Raw genomic sequence first — 16,666 nt, 5'->3', positions numbered from 1 at the left:
CGGCCAGAGCTCTGCCTGCAGGATGCCCCAGTGCCGGGGCCAGGAGCACCTCGCACGCTGGTTCCAGCGATACACGTGGCACCTGGAGGGGGAACTCGGGAAGGGACCCCCTTTCCCTGCCCATCGGAGCCATCCAGGCTCTAGCATCCTGGCTACTTCTCCCCTGGTCCTGTCCACACTGGAGAGATTCCCGGGGGGCAGCCCTGGGGAATCCGGTGCTTTATTTATCCACAGGCAGAGGCAAAGCAAGTCTCTGTTCCCCCCATGCACGGCGCCACCACGACCTGCACGGCACAGCCCTGGCCTACAGAAACCCCTCCTCCCCCTGCAGCCCCTGGCCTCGGCAGCACAGGGACCAATTAGCACCTCTGCTCCTGGTGTTTCTGTGAGCTGGGCACCTGCCCCTGGGGAAAGGGCTGAAGCCAGCAGCTCATTTGACACAGAGGCCATCCAACAGCTGTGGGGTGGGGCCAGCCGGGTGGCTGCAGAACACATCCACAGGCTGGGGGGCCTGAGCTCGCTCCCCGGGCTCCCCTGTGCCTTGCACTCAGAGCGCTGGATCTTTGTAAAGCCCCGAGGGCAGACAACGCTGTGCTCCTCTCAAAACCCAGTAACCTAGGACCTGGAAATGCAGCATTCTCCCTACTTTACAGGAGTTTTGCAGAGGACGGGAAGGATTTTCAGTCCTGTTCCGTGGGGTCAGCTGGTGGGAGGTTTGTTCACATGGGACAGGGTGTCTCCGCAAATGCTAAACCTGGCTTTCTAAAAGAAACTCCAGGAAAGGAAAGATACATAGAAAAGGAGATAAGGAATGCAGTTCTGCGTGCGCGCACACATGTGAACACACACATGCAGACACACACGCAGACACACCCCCTTCTCTCCTCTCTGCTGTTCATGTGTCCATTGCTCCATGAAAGTCAGGGGAGAAATAAAGCAAGGCTGTTCTTGGCCCCCCCCCCCAAGGGCATATCTCTCCTTGGGCACTTGCCCTAGGGCGTAGCCATGTTCACACTGATGTGAGCGTGAACCATGAGCACCGAGGAGGGGGAAGAGGACTCCCTCCATCCCCTGCCTGCTCTAAGAACCGAATCTTCGGACGGAGAAATACCAGACTTGTCACTCAAAGCTGCTCCCAGGACAGCTCAAGCTGCACTCGGCCCCAGCCCCAGCCGTTTTCATCAGACACCCAGGGTTCATCTGAAAAGATTCGGCCAAACAAACACACAAAAACAAATAAAGAAAGAAAAAACCTGGCGCCAAGAGAAATCAGCGACCACCTGATTATTTTTCTTCGTAACAATGAAACCCAGTTTGCATCTCAAGTTAAACCCCAAGCCCTTCGCAGTAACTGCTACCTGCCCCTTTCACCAGCGCCCAGGCACGAGACCGAAAACTGACCCTAGTTAGGAAGCAAGAGCCGGATAACTCCCCACCAAAGGCTGGAAATGCAAAGAGAACCAACAAACAGGGTAAATAATGACAGTCTTTTCACGTCCTTCCCTTGTACCAATCTAAAGTGTTATCCCAGACCCCACACATGAATTTCCTTTGTTTTTCCCTTCAGATAACGAGATTTTTAACCTGATGCTGCCCCTTTAAATATTTGGCAAATAGAAAATAAGTGTAATACAATTTCCTCAGTGTTATAATTTAAGATTAATCCATATTGTTATGGCACTAAATAAATGCTGTAATATTGAAATGCAGCTTGACAGAGTGCCAGGCGTACAATTAAAATGTTATCCAATGGGTAATCACAAGCTAGTTTCTACGTTATAAGTGCCACTTGCAATCTGTCGCCTTTTGACTGAGAGAGAGAGAATGGAGGAGCGGTTCTGATCAGCACCACTTCACGTCCCAGTGCTTAAAAAGCCAGACAAACACAGCCTCCAGAGCAAACACCTCCAGAACTCCCCCTGCCAAGCTCAGCTCCCCCATCATCAGACTGGTACCACTCTGAATGCACTCCAGAGCCAGCAGAAAGGTGCCCGTGGGACGCAACAAGACACAAGCTGCTGGGGATGTGGGTCTAGACTGAGAAATGACCCACTGGTCACACCCCTCTCCCCTCCTATGGTCGTAATCGCAGCACTGGTGATCCCATTAGCCTGCGACTTGGCAGACTCTGGTTCAAATCCCTGCTCTGCCAGAGTGCCAATGGGACCTTAATCTCTAAATTCTCTGGCCTTGCTGCATGGGGAGGAGGAATCTATCAAGACAGTAAGGTGCTCGGATATCCCCATAACAGGGTCAGGAAGCAGCTGTTCTGGACGGACAGTGGCTGCCCCCCAGGGGCAGGTGCACTCAGGAAGTGGGGGGGATGCACAGCTCTTCCCTGGCTGCAAGGGAGTGCAAGACGACTGGGCACTTGCTCCCTGTGGGGACAGACAGCGCCCCGGGCCAGCTGGAATCAGGGCAGCTTTGTGAACCAGGTCAGCTACGGGATCTCTTGGATGGTGCCTCTACCAGCCCCCGGGCTACTCACACAGCAAGGTGCTACTTGAACCCAGTCACTGCAGCCAATAAACCCTGGGAACTGAATCCAGCCCCAGCCCACCTGGAGCTCCCTGCGCACCTGCCCCTGGGTGCGATTCTCCCACCACTGCTTAGGCTCCGGGCCCTGCTTCTCCCGCCTGACCCCTCATGTCACCATTCGCCCCGCACGCAAGGGGTGTCAAACGCTGCGGCTCTGAGCTGAGCGGTGTCATGCCCACTTTGGCCAGGTGCGAAGGTCAGCGGGCACAGAGGGGCCGGGTGGGGACAATCACACCTGGAGCTTCTTGCATCCAAACCGGGGCCGGGAAATCCTTCCTGACAGCCTGCTTTGCTCCCTGCGTTTCTGGAACACAAGCAGGAGGCTCTGACCAAGGCTGAGCACTGCCACCCCGGGTAAATCCAAAGGGCCTTTGCCGACGAGCTGCAGTCTGTAGGGCTGAGAATCAGCCCTGGAATTGCTACATTAAGTTCTCAGAAAGTGTTTCAAATACATAAAATGCCCACAAAGGGCGAGAAGGCCGAGCAGCCCCTTTCTCTCAGGCCCCGAGCAAAGCAACAACAAAAAAATTACCAAAACAGAGTGTAAGCAATAAAGCAAAATTGATAGGTAGGCCAGCTCTAAGCCCCGCTAACATAAATATTGGTTTTATTCAGTGAATCCCACTCCAGCTTCAAGAGGAGAGCTTCTTCACCCTGCTATTTGATGACATATTCCTGAATTTCTGAGTTACCCTACAAATAAATAAAACAGAGCTGGGCTTTGATCCGTGCTACACATACATGCTGAGATTTCGCTAAGTCTGGTGGCTTCCAAAAGGGGGCTCTGGTAATGGTGCAGCTCAGCTCACATGGGGCGTGGTCTGATGCCTGCTGACATCTGTCTGTCCATCTCAGAGGATGCTGGAAGAGGTGCGCATGGTACCTTATATCTGTAGCCCTGGCACAGCTGGGAATAAGAACACGGGACTCCTGGCTGCACTGCACCTCCCGCTAACTGGGCCTGCCCCTGGAGCTGCCGGCTCTCCACAGCAGAGGCCTCAGCTCTTTGCAGGTGGGGCGTTGGCCTGGTCTGTGGAAAGAGTCTTTGTTTATCGAGCCAGCTCCCCAAGGTGTTTCCCTCATGGCTGCCCCCGGAGATTTGTTCTTTTACACAGCTGTGGTCCTGCCTCAGCCAGAGTGCTGAGCCCCGACTCCCTGCCAGGGGGGCGAGCTCACCAGTGTGGGTACGCCCAGACCAGCCCCAGCCCAAGGGCTGCAACTCACCCGCATGCAGAGAGCATGCAGCAAGCCCACCACACTGCAGCATGGGGACAGTGGTTTCTCTGAGGCCCGTGAGCAACGGGTCCTGCCTGGACTCCAACAGCTGCTTCTCCCTCGCAACTACTGATAGCTCGCAAGCGGTCGCTGCACCTCAGGTGGGCTCCTCGGCCTCCCCCAGGGTCACCCCCACCCCCCTGCATTTCTCCAGCCCCGCAGCCCCTGAACTGGGCAGGGACACGGCCTGGGAGAAACGGTTCAACACACGCGTCCCACAACCAGCAGCTGGATTAACACAAGGCCCAGCCCCCCCACCTCTGGGCACTGAGGCAGGTTAAGAAATCCGGGGGTGAGGAGAGACCAGCCAGGAGCTCAGATGCGTCCCCAAAACTTGGGCCAAGCTGCTTTGGTCTGACCCATGGGCCGGATGTCTCCCCAGGGCTGTTTGTGTGGCCATCCTGCCTCCAGTCCCAGCCTGGGGGACGAAAAGGGCCTGGGAGGGCTAGAAGTGGGTCAAGCCCCCAGGCAGTGGAGAGCGGGGGTGGGGAGAGACATGAGGATACCACCTTCGGTTCGATAAGCTGTGGCGGGGAGAATCAGTCTGAGGCCCCAGAAGGGAAGGAAGGGGAAATGGGGGTTTGATCCCCTGGGATCGGCTCTTCTCCAGTCCAGAGGGATTCCCACATCCTGACCTGGGTGTACAGTACAGCCAGGGCAGAAGGAAGCTGAGAGTTTGCAACTCTGGGCCCATCTGTTTTACTGTATTTTACCGAGTGGATGAAAAAGAAACCAGCCCAATAGTCCCATTCTTGGAGAATGGAGTATTCACACATTCTGCCCTGTGCGCTCCACGGGTCTTTCCAAAACAACCTATCAGCATTTACAGGAAGTGCATTTAACACAAGTTCCTTTGCCCAGCCCGGCCCTGCCTCCTCCCTATGTTCCATTCTGAAGCTGCCTGTTTAAACTCCGGTGCTAACAGCTACAGATTCCCCTTCCCCTACATGCACCCCTGGGATACTGGGTTGGTCAGGTGAAGAGGACATTTGTTCAGATCTTGGGGGCTCAGCACCATGGGGTCCCTGGGAACAGAGATCAGTGACTTGCACAGTACATTTTTCTTCCCCTAATATACACGTCCCCCTTCCCCACAGGATCTCTCTCTCTCTTTCTCTCATGCCTAGACACACACAATCACTCACAGGATCTCCCTCTGACATCACCGGCAGCTGGAATATTTATATCTCTTTCACCATGATGAATAACAAATTTATACCGAAAAAAAAAAAATCCCTCAGTACATCAAAGAGATTCACGTCCCTGAAACAGGAATCCAATTTCATGTTATAGCGTGGCCGCTCTGGCACCCCGGGGTCAAGCATTCATTTCCATATTTTGGGGGCAATCGTAACAGTATTTATTAGAAACACTTAGTGTCCGCAGGTGAGATCATAAAAGGTGCCGTTCATCTTGCCCCGGCCTCTCTGGCTCCCCACAGACGTGCACCCACCAGTGTCCCTGCCCAGATCCAAATAATAACTAATGAACAGATGAAACCACTCCAGCGTAATTCCACAAGATTTTGGTTTCTTCGTATTCTGCTTTTTTTCTCCCTGACACATGTGAATTTACCTCCCGCCTCCCCTCCTCAGTAATCTTCTGCAGGAGGGTCCCTAATAAGGAGCAGACAAGTTAATCTCAAAATCTGTTTTAACTCTGACACCTACTTCTTAAAATGCAATGCAGAGGCTGGGCCGGCAAGCCACAGTAACACACAGGCGGAGAGGAAGGAAAAGCTCCTTTTGGAATGATGGATAGCTAACTGGTCCCTGCAGCCCTGGATCTTCATGCTAGCTCAGGCTGTGCCTGTAAAAGATGGAAGGCTGTCGTCTTCCACCGCGCCCAGCCGGTGTGACTGGGGCTGGATGTACACACAGTCCCCCACCCACCTATCCACTTTAAACGAGTCAGATTTAATCTTAAAGTAACTAAAAGACAGTTGTGAGGCGGTTTGCCTCAAGTTCCATTCTTCATTCTCGCTCCCACCCAGCACTGGCTTTGTTGCTTCTCTCCTGCTTGGTGAATTGCTGCTGAAGAGACACACAGCTGCACATGTATGTGTGTGTGCGTGCGATCAAGGGCTCCTGTACCCAATTCACCAGCCTCCGATGACGGGGATTAGGCTGCTTCCAAGGTCTTAGGAAATTAGAGAAACAATCTCCAGCCCGTTTAAAAAAGAAAACACGGCCCCACCTGTTTCTGACCCATCCCTTTCTCGGGAATGCCGGAATATAAAAATTAAGTGTTCGGACCGATCCCAGTCTGGAATTTAATCCACCGAGACAGCTGCAGTGAGAACTGGAGCAGGAGATGCTGGCAACTTGGGCCCTGAGGGCTCGTAACTGACACACGATGGGGCCTGATTGAAAACCAGAAATCACCAGGATCACGTCACAGCAGTGCTCCGGGGCTCCCTCAGCTACTCAGCAATGTTTGGCCTCAGCAAAACTCCTGCTCCTGCCTTATGTAAAATCCCTTCCAGGCTGCTGCTCTCAGGGTACAGTATTATTATATATTACAACAAATAGAAAGCTTTTCTGCAGTGACAAATAGCACTACATGAGCTAACCTATATATTAGCCTATAAAAATGTCACAAGGGCAAAAATTTAGACTCCGTGTAAAGTATCGAGTTCACAGAACCTCTTTGTCGAAGTTTTCCACTTCTTCTTTCCCTTATTTCATTTATTTATGGGCATTTCCACCATGGTGTCTGAGCACCACGTGAGATTCAAGGTCCCAGGCCAACCTCCACCCTCTGCCAGACCAGTGTGAAGTTGGAGTAAGTTTGCAGATTTACACCAGGAAAACTTTGATGAGGCTGATTTGCTACTAGCAGGACTCTCTCCGGTCTCTTTCCCAGACAGTGATGGGGTCTGGCAGGCTTTTCATATTGATCCAGCGATAATCTTTCAGTTCCTTCACAGAATTTTAATTGTGGAACAAACTGACTTTTATAGAAAATCTGTTCTATATTACAGGGTATATTCCATGCGGGATTGTCAGTGACTTTAATGGGAGTTAGGCAGGAAAATTAAAATATGCCCCTATAGGTTCCAAAGGACAAAATCTATTCTGTTCTGTTTGTTTCTCTCTGTAATTGCATCAGAAATAAGAAATGTCAAGCATCCAAACTCTGACGTATCAGAAGTCACACGGGCAACTTCCCAGAACACAGTGCTGCGCCCATCATGCATAAATCACACTTTGCTCTTGTTTAGTAACTTGCATTAGAGAATTTCAGCGCCCTTTACAAAGGTGGGTAAGTGGTCTCCATATTGTACAGATGAAGAAACTGAGGCACAGAAAAAGACTCAGAGAGCAAGGAAGTGAGGAAGCTGGAAATGGAGCCATGGGGTCACGATTCCCAGTCCTGTACGCCAGAGCTGCAGAACATTCTCTGACATATTCATTTGCATGATCTTTGCGCCAAAACCAGATGCAAACCGAAGCATTTGGCTGTTCTAACTCCCAGCTTTGAATGATGGGTTTAATAAAATAAAATGAAACCTTTTTATCTTATATTCTGCGCATCCTCCAAGTTACCCACAACCTTGGAGCCATCTGCAAAGTATTCTGGGACGTGTAGTCCCACGCTTGAAGGGGCAGCAGGGGAGGGAGCCATGTTACAGACAGACAACCCTAGGGCCTCATTTCAGGGCCACACATGCCCTGTTAATTGCACTGTGGATAACCCTGACCAAGAGGCAGCCGGTACCAAAGCAAAGCAAAAGACAGATGTGGGCGAGACATTGGGTCCTCTCCTCAACGTGTGTAAGTCCGGGCAGCTTCCTGACTTCAGGGGAGTTACGCTGATTTGCACGAGTTGGGGATCCGGCCCTATCCTGCAATTAACGTTCTGCACCTGTCTTTCCACCTTTTCAGTTTACCGCAGCCAACCCACTATTTTGTCTGGTTATTTATCAGGGAGAGTAATTATTAATCATCATTCATTACCGTTAGCCATGTTTCCAAAGCACTCGGCGCCAGGCCATGGAGCAGCAGCGAGAAAAGAATGAAACTGGGTTAACAGCTAAATAAGTAAACGTACGGAGTTCTAATGTCTCTTCCTTGCAACCAACTGGGCTACTTCTCCCCCCTCCAATTTAGAGACCCAACCATGGCTAGCTGGAGGGGTTACACCCAGCTTTCCCGAGCACACATTTGGGGGCTCCATTACCCTTAATACGTTTCTATCGTGAAGGCTCGCTGCTGGCAGCAGCTACAAGAGGAGTGTGTCCTGAAGCGGGGGGTGGGGGGGCAGGATTCTAACTTTGCTCTCAGACGTCTCCCATTTGAAGGGAGGCGAGAGGGCTCTTTTGTGGGTACCGAGCAGAGGAGTGCAGGGTATTCAGAGGCGCTCTGTCGTCCCATTATTAATGCTCGCAGGCTGCACTAATGACACAGGTAAGTTGACAGCATACATCCTAGCCGCCTGCTGGACTGCATCTCGTTTGTTCAAACATACTCTCAAAGGTGTCCAATCATTTATCAAATTGAAATGACCGTGTCGCGTTCCAAAGGCCCGGAGCATCCAAATCGCCTCCTCATTTCCTAGCACCCCCTTCCCAAAACTCCACCACCGCACGGGCTGGCAAAAGGGAACTGTTTGCAGGGCAAGTCTCCTTGTCCTGCCTGTGCCCAGAAATATGGCATTTCATGATTCTGCCTTTTTTCATTCTCTGCCGTGTCACAGACTCCAATACAAATCTACTAATCCAGCAGGAAATGATGGACTCCAGAAGCCCAACCAATTAAATTTAGACTCATGAAAAGCTCGGTGGCTAGTAAATTATAATTTTTATTAGCTTGAACAATGTTCCCGTAAGAGAAAGTGGAGACTCTCCCATGAATGGCTCTTGTATAATTTATTTAACTTCATGGGCCTTGCCAAAGCCCGGAATATTTTTAGATCTTTCTGTTGTTGGGTTTGGCTTTTTTTTTTAAGTGAGTTTCTGGAGGGGTATTTTTAGACTCATACATGTTATTTTAACAGACTTCTTTGCATTTGGACTTCCATATGTCACACAGCCTCTCCTACAAGGCTGGGCAGGTTTCTAAGAATTGCTGGAGTCAATTTCTTAGGATGCGCTATTTGCACCAAGGCTCTGCCTGCCACTAAATTAGCATCACCCAGCGTGGATAGTCCTATAGAAAAATTCCACTTCTTATAGGAATAATTAGACATGATGGTGTAGCAATTCCCAGTGGAAAAATGCACATTCCAAAATTGAGCTTTAATTTCCCAGTGTGTGTGTTAACCGCAGCTGCCTTGCATAACAATGTATATCTTACAGTTCTTGTGCAAAAGATCAGCCCTGGCAGTTCCTAGCTGTTAGCTGTGCATTGCCTTTGATGTCTCATGCTACTTGTCATTTATAAGTAAAGATGGTTAGAGTCTTTAGAACATGTCTTTGAACAGTAACTCTTTTAGCACCTATTTAATGCTGGTAACTGTGTTGCAAAAACACTCACTGGTGTCATGCAGTTAATGAGGTATTTACTAAAATGTATTTTCTTTTTTAAAAAAGAAGAACACTAAAGGCAGTGGGGGGAAACCCCTTTACAGGGTTTTTCTCACCAGGAAATTACTGGATTTAATGATAGCTAAATCTATATGAAGATCTATTATTCCTTGCAAGTTTCAGGGCTTGGACGGTGGTGGAGTAAAAGATGGAAGTACTCCACCAGAAATTCTCGGCTTGCAGTCCTTTATGGTCCCTGCTAGAGATGGCTGCCATTCCTGATTACTATTAATCTTTATTAATTAGTATGATGATTATATTTGTGTTCCTAGCTGCAGCAGTTCACAGATTATTTCTTATTGTCAGCCCCATTCAAGCCGAAATGCTGAAACATGCAGCTACCTTGGAGGGGTGGCAGGGGAGAGAGAGACAATGTTTATATTTGGAGGTTTCCCTAAAAGATAAGAATGTCTCTCTTACTAAATAAGAGTCTACAGCAATGTTGAAATTTCAGCAGCTCGAGGCAGCAGGACTGCTAAATAACCCTGCTCCTCTCTCTCTCTCTCTCTCTCTCTCAACTTTCACAGCTTTGACTTTGGACCATCTGCATTAGAGACAAAAAAAATCTACCACTGCACTAAAAATAACGCTACAAAACATTTTAATTGCACCTTTTGTGACAAGGTTACTATAACAGCACTTTACCATAAAATTTCTACAGCAGGATTATAAAACTCTCAGCACTCCGTTTTAAGAAAAACAATTTGTGAAACATTAAAAGCTAACTCCAAAATCAAGGTCTTTGCAGCTGACTTAAAAAAAAAAAAAAAAAAGGACAGTTTGAGGGGAGAGAGGAAAGCTTTCCGCGGGGAGAGAATTCCACAGCAACAGGAGTGTTACAATAAATGCTCCATCAACTGTGTATGCCTTCTGGAATTTTGCCTGACTAGAAGAATGACTGGACATAAAAACAAAGTTCATTCTGAGCAGCACTTTCCTTATTAGAACCAATATACCCCCAATGGATCTGTCTCATTTGGGGGCCTTCCAAGCCGTACATTTCAATTTTTATCCAAATCTCAACCTGAAAATTGAAGGAGTTAAAACAATTCCGTCAGGACAGGTTTTGCTCGTCGTCGTTCCTAAGACATCCCATGTGTGTATGTTTAAAAGCTGAGAGCAGGGGGTTAAGAGACATTAATAACCTTTTTCAGATTAAAAAAAAAACTGGCAAAGCTCCATCCAGTCTAGTCGGTATATTCCTACTCAACGGCCTCTGGTCCTTGTGAGGTCGTTCCCTGTATTATAATTAAATACTCAGTGTCAAGATACCATCAATAATTTATTCTACAGGAATCACCAATTTGCTTACCTGCAAATTTTCTCATCTCCCCCGAATTCCCCAATGAGACTTAAACACAACGCTGAGGGCTTTAGAAAGAGGGTTTCTCTGAGCTACATGAGGGACTATGTGCTTGAACCAGTGAAGACTACATGGGGCTTTGGATCAAACCTTCTCTGAAGCGGGATGGGGCACTGTCTGAACTAGGGGCACTAACCAAGGAGCACAGAAGAAACAAGGTTTAAACACAAATCTGACAATTTGCCCTGTTTGTCCAGCTTTATATTTTAAAATAAACCCTGGTGTCATTTGGGAGCATCTGTTTCTGAAAGGCTGAGCTGCAATCAGCATATTGCAATTTTGAAAAAAACAAAGGGGAAGGGAAGAAACAGTAAGAGGAAATACACATTTCATCCAGGGAAAATTCTGCAAACATATGATGTAATTATTTAAAATACAGCACATTTAAGAATAAGTATGTCTAGATCATTGCGTTTGTTATTGGCACTTTTTTTCATCTCATCATGCTAAAAGCCCATTAGTAATTATGCAATTTTTGTGTGTCATTTTTTTCTTTTTAGGAAATTTACAGTCTTCTTTTGACTGCGCTCCCAGATGACAATTCTCCATTCTAGTCCATCTCATGCCGTCCTTTTTAATCCACGCACTAATTGTAATCCCATTAAAGCAGATATAATTTTATTAGTATTCACAGTTCATCAAGCTAGCAATAATAACTCTTGCTGCTGAGTTTAAAAAAACTGCAAAACATTTACTCTGATGTTTAAAGCAAACTGTAAACAAACCGAGCTAGCTATATGCTTGTGCAAGAGTAGCACTGCATCCATCCATCCTTAAATGTATCTCATACATATACACCGTGCACACACAGCTTCCCACAGCCCTTCTTTCTTGACATTATAAACCAGCTAACAGATTTCAAATCCAGCAGTCTGTGCAGAAAAACTTTGAGGACAAAAATATATTCACTTGCGGGTTAATAGGGAGGCAGCTGAGAGTAGCACACAAGAATTCCACCATTCCCACTTGCAAATACATTTGCAGAGGGAATATGGAGGAAATAAGATTTCTAACTCCAATCTTTCATTTCGCACACAGCAGAAGCTCCCTTTAAAATCCAGTCCACGGCGGATCAACCCTTTGGAAACCTGAGGAGCCCACAATACTCAGAGCAAAGGCAAAATGTGAGGGCCAAATCCTGAAGCCTCAGTTCCATTTTCCCTTACTCCTCTCTCAGGCCAGTTTCCCACTGAGTGAGGCCTGAGAACAGCACTATAGTGGGGATTGACCCCGGCCCTTTGGATATACATCAGTACTGAAGACAATGAATACACACCTTACCTCCCCAGAAACCCCGAGCTGCTCATGCATATAATTGACCCGCTGATAGTTTTTTATTGTGTTTTGTTTAATATTAAGCATGTAGCTAGTAGGTACCTGGTAGATTTCCCCTCACCCCTCTCTGGTTGCAGGCTGCTCTGAAGCATTAGTTGATTAAACGGCCACTGCGGATGATCTCCAAAGACCCTATTGCATCTCACTGGGTCTATTTTTCTTGCCACACTTTGTATGCCTTTAGCAGGATACCGGAGGCACTTGTTAAAGCTATTGCATGGCCCTGCAAACCCATTCGCACCCTGACACTTCAGGGCTTTATATAGAAACAGGATTTTCTAGTCCTACACCACCAGCCCTATTAACACAGCCCGGCACACGCCACTGCCCCAATCGGCAAGGCCCCAGCCAGCCCCTCGCTGCTCCCCGCGTCCTGGCACGGAGCAGCCCTTTTGCTCAGCCCCCCGAACGCCTCCTTGTCGTCCCCCCGAGGTTCTCCGGGCTCTTAGGGCAGCGAGGGCTTTTCGGCGGGGTTGTTTTCCTTTCGCCGCCTCTCGCCTCCAGCCCAGCGGCTGCACAGAACAGCTCCCGCCCGGGGACACAGACCGCTAGCGCCCCGCACGGAAGCGGCCCGGGGGACCGAGCGGGGCAGCCCCCCGCGGAGCTGCGCGCTCCCTCCCGCCGGCCTGGCCGCCGCGCAGCCCGGGGACCCGCGGCTGGCTGCGGGGGACGGGCGGGGACCCCACTGACCTGTGTGCGCCGCCATGGAGATGGGCGCGGGGAAGAACTTGCCCGGCTGGAAGTGGCCCGGGTGCTGCACGGGGCTGTGGCCGGACGCGGCCAGGCGGCCGGCGCTGCTGCGGTGGCCCACGCTGCCGCGCTCGGCGAGGAGGTGAGGCGGGGGCGCGAACTCGCGGCCCTCCATGCCGGGGCCCGCTGCACGCACCCCGGCGGGCGAGCGGCGGCGGCGTCTCAGCGGGGCAGCGCTCGTCCTTCAGGGCTCCGGCGGGCTCGGGCCCCGCTTCTGCTCCTGGCGTCCCGGCTCATCCTCTGCGGAGGGGAGAGAGACAGAGCGTGAAACCGGCTGCAGCCCAGCTGGGGGACGGGAGAAATCCCCGGCCCCGGCTCCGGGCTGATCACCGAGCCGCGGCGTTGACGGGGGCACGAGAGGGTTTTAAAAATACAGAACCCGCGCAGCGCCCCCCCCCCCCCTTTTAACTGGCACCTTGAGGAGACCAGCCCCCCACCCCAAGGCAGAGGAACATTTTACCCAAAACGTGAATTGCATCTGCGAGGGGGAGACAAAAACCTGCCCCCGGACCTGAAAATCCCCCCGGATCTATGGGCCCCGGGCCGCCTGGGTCAGGCCTTTTGACGGGGCTGGGCTGAAAAATAAAATAAAATAAATAAAATCTCTCCCCCTTCCTCGAAGAATGTATTTCTCCGAGCCGCCGACCGCCCGGGCCAGCCCTGCGCGGAGCCGCCCCGCGGGCGCAGGGGACACTTCCCCCCAACTCTGCCTTCGGGCAGGTCGCGCTGGGCCGCGGCGGGGTCAGTTCTCTGCCGCAGGAGCCGGGCCTGCTTCCCCCACCCTCCGCCCTCGGGGGGAGAGAGAAGTCGCACGATGGGCTCCGATGGCTCCCCGGGACAGCCCGTGCAAGGAGCAGACCCCAGCGCCCGGCCTGGGAGAGAGAGGACGGGGCAGAATTCGTGCCGCTGGCCCCGAAATAAATCTCACCCTCCGGCCACCGCGGTGGCAAACCCTGCCTTCGGTGGGCAAGGCCGGGGCTTTAAATTCTTCTATACACTGTTCCCAGACCAAACAGTTATGTAAGGTGCTTCCTGGGCATTCACTCCGTTTGCACACAAGGCTGTTTGGCTCGGGCCCAGCGCCTGTAACATTAGGCCAAAAGGAGGAGGAGGAGGGCGGGGGGTCTTGCTTCATAAATGTGGGAAAAAAGCGAACGGTCAGGTAGCATCTACGAATTTCACGAGCTCCCTACTCCCAGCATTTTGCCTGCGTGTATAAATAAATACAAACAAAGCGCCGGCACACCCGGGACCCGAGAGAAGCCAGCAGTGGGTTCTGCTCCTGCCACACCATTCCTCGCCGTTCAAATCCCAGCCCCCCGCCCCAGTCCAGGGCTCCCAGACACTCGTTTTTGCCCAGTCTTCTCCTTCAATCTGTATTGTTTTAACGTTTCATCTCACCTCCAACCAAAGGAGAATAATAGATTCACTACCCTTAATTGTTAACATTCCAGGGGGGAGAAAGGATATTATTTTAACCCGGATCATAACAACAAAGCAATTAAGATGTTTTTCATTTAGCGAATACCCTTTTCAATTGCTATATTTAATGCTTCCAGCCCTACAGTGTCTTATTTGCAGACTACTTTTGTGTTTGATTTAATCTATAACCGAAAACACAATGTATTAAGTGAATACATATTTGCACAGCTGATAAGTATTTTATGTATATATTTAGATGGGGAGCTTTTGCATTGTAAATAAATTCGAACTAACACAATGAGCTCTCTTTGGCTTACAACTTAATACAAAGGGGGGGTGGGTTTTTTTCTCCCCCTATTGAGATCATAATCTCTCTCTTTTAGCCTAGCGAATATTTCCTACTTTGCAATTACAGGGAATTATTGGAAGGATCCTTCGCTTTGCAAGAATCTTACGGAAAGGGTTTTTTTCTCAGCAGTCAGGCGAAATCACCTAAAAAGCAGCGGAAATGGGTCTGGGTGAGAATACAGGAAAACACCCACTTCAAAGCAATATATAGATATGAAATTCACAGGGGGAAAAATTGCAGCCTGCAAGACAAAGCTCAGTTCGCAGTTTCAGCAGCCTGGCGGGGTGAATGGTTTCACATAGCAACGCGGACGGGAAAGCTTGTTTTGCGGAGGGAAAGATTCCCACTCTCTGATTCATCTCGGGTTCAGATATTTTTAAAATGAATAAAAGGACAGCAATCTGGCCAGGGCCTGGGTGAGCAGGAAAATGTCCCGGGATCAGTTACAGGAAGGGGGGCTGGACACCCCGCCCCGCAGTCCGCTTACGGCTTTGTTTGCACGATGGAATTATTACTCTTATTTGTCAGGATCGTGTCCTGTTTGCAGGCCCGGGTGGAGCAGGCAGCGGAGAAGGGCTGGGGGCCGAGGTGTTACACACCTATGTTCCCAGCCGCTGTTCTTCTGCCTGAGACCGGCGGGGGTTCGGTAACCCCCCCCCGCCCCGCTTCCAAACATGCCCCAATCTCCAAACCCCATTCATCAAATCCCCTCCCCCACCCCCCAAAATCTCTCCTTCCGACCATCTCCCGGCAGCCAAGGGCAGGCGGGCCGGGGCTGCTCCGAGTCAGCCGCGGCTGGAACAATGCGAGGAAGGAAAAACACGGAGCGGGAAGCGGTTAAAAATACATCGCGGGGAGAAGGTGGGAACCAATATTCCACCGCAAACGGCCCCGAGTCCGACCCCCCGGCCCAGTCGGGCTTCCACGGACCCCCGCTTCTGCTGGGCCTTGGCGGGGAGGTTTGGTCCGGCCCAGCCCTGCTCGCCTCGGCGCCGGAGCCGTGCGGCGCCGGGGCTGCCGCCCTCCCGCCCCGCGCCAAGGCAGCGGGCTCGGCTCCCCGGCCTCCTCCCCTCCGCTCGCCGCTTTGCGTCCGGAGAGGCTAGGGGCGGCTCGCGGGGCAAGCGCCTGCCCCAGCCCGGCCGCGAGAGCTCTCCGCCGGCAGCCGCGGGGAGAGCGGGCCGCTGGGGAGCTGCCGGGATCGGCCTCGCAGCAAGCCCGGCGAGAGCCCGGGTTGGGGCCGGCTGGGTTCCTCCCCACCCCGAGGCTTTCTCCTGCTTTCTAGCTGGGTTTTACAAACCCCCTTTTTGCACCGAGAGGGAAAAAGCGCCACCAGTCGCAGCTCCTCGGAGAAGAGGCGCAGCCTCGAGCCCTGCACCCCGAGATTGTGCATTTGTCTAACAAAAACCTCCCCCGCTCGCGTTTCCAAATGAAAATTAAACAAACAAAAAGCAGCTTCCCGATTAGAGGGAACACCCTCGGACCCGGGCAGAGAGGAGACACACAACGACCGCCACGGCCAGCAAACGCAGACAGATTTGCAACGAGCTGGCCTCCCTGCGACCAACAACAAAACCTACCGAGCCCGAAGGTTTAAAAAAAGCCGGATTTTCTCCCCAGTATCTCCAACTCAATCTTCCTTTAAAATCTATTAACAAGCAAAGTCCGTGTGACCATAAAAAAAACCAACAGCCTCAACTTGCACCTTCCCCCAAACCGAATTTTGTTTTGGGTTGGTTTTTTTCCTTTGGATTTTTTTTTTAAATTCAGATTTGTCCTCTACTCAAATTTAGCAAATGCGCTGAGGGAGAAAGAAAGCACTCCTCGGCGCTCGATGCAAAGCTAAATCTCTCCTGCAACCACGTATTTATTTTTTAAAAAAACAGAAAGGCTGCAAATTTGCGTCCATTGCCTTTTTTAAAGTGCTACAATGGCTCTGTTTGTTTTTCCTTGCAAAGCACCATTCATAGCTGCATTTAAAAAACCTTAGGATTGCATTAGAAAATTTGCAAACAATTGTATTTTTGTTGGTGCTACCCGGCACTAGGTACAAATTTCCAGGGGTAGAGAAAGCAATTTACTGTAACCATTAAAAATGCCCTGTAGCATT

The 16,666-nt window shown here is 50.7% G+C and overlaps 1 protein-coding gene across 7 annotated transcripts in view; it reads right to left on the bottom strand.

Moving 5' to 3' along the window:
• The window catches only part of BAHCC1 (BAH domain and coiled-coil containing 1), an 89,169-nt gene that overhangs the window by 59,421 nt on the left and 13,082 nt on the right, over nt 1-16,666 (bottom strand). For all 7 annotated transcript variants that reach the window (XM_075119168.1, XM_048817456.2, XM_075119169.1 and 4 more), the window contains one exon: nt 12,729-13,028. In XM_075119168.1, the coding sequence (XP_074975269.1) occupies nt 12,729-12,903 (175 nt within the window). In that variant the 5' untranslated portion in view covers nt 12,904-13,028. The remainder of the gene's footprint in view (nt 1-12,728; nt 13,029-16,666) is intronic.

The sequence above is a fragment of the Caretta caretta genome, chromosome 14, assembly GCF_965140235.1.
Source record: "Caretta caretta isolate rCarCar2 chromosome 14, rCarCar1.hap1, whole genome shotgun sequence".
NCBI lineage: Eukaryota > Metazoa > Chordata > Testudines > Cheloniidae > Caretta > Caretta caretta.
The sequence above is the reverse complement of the archived record's forward strand: the minus strand, read 5'-3'. Positions and strand labels throughout refer to the sequence as shown.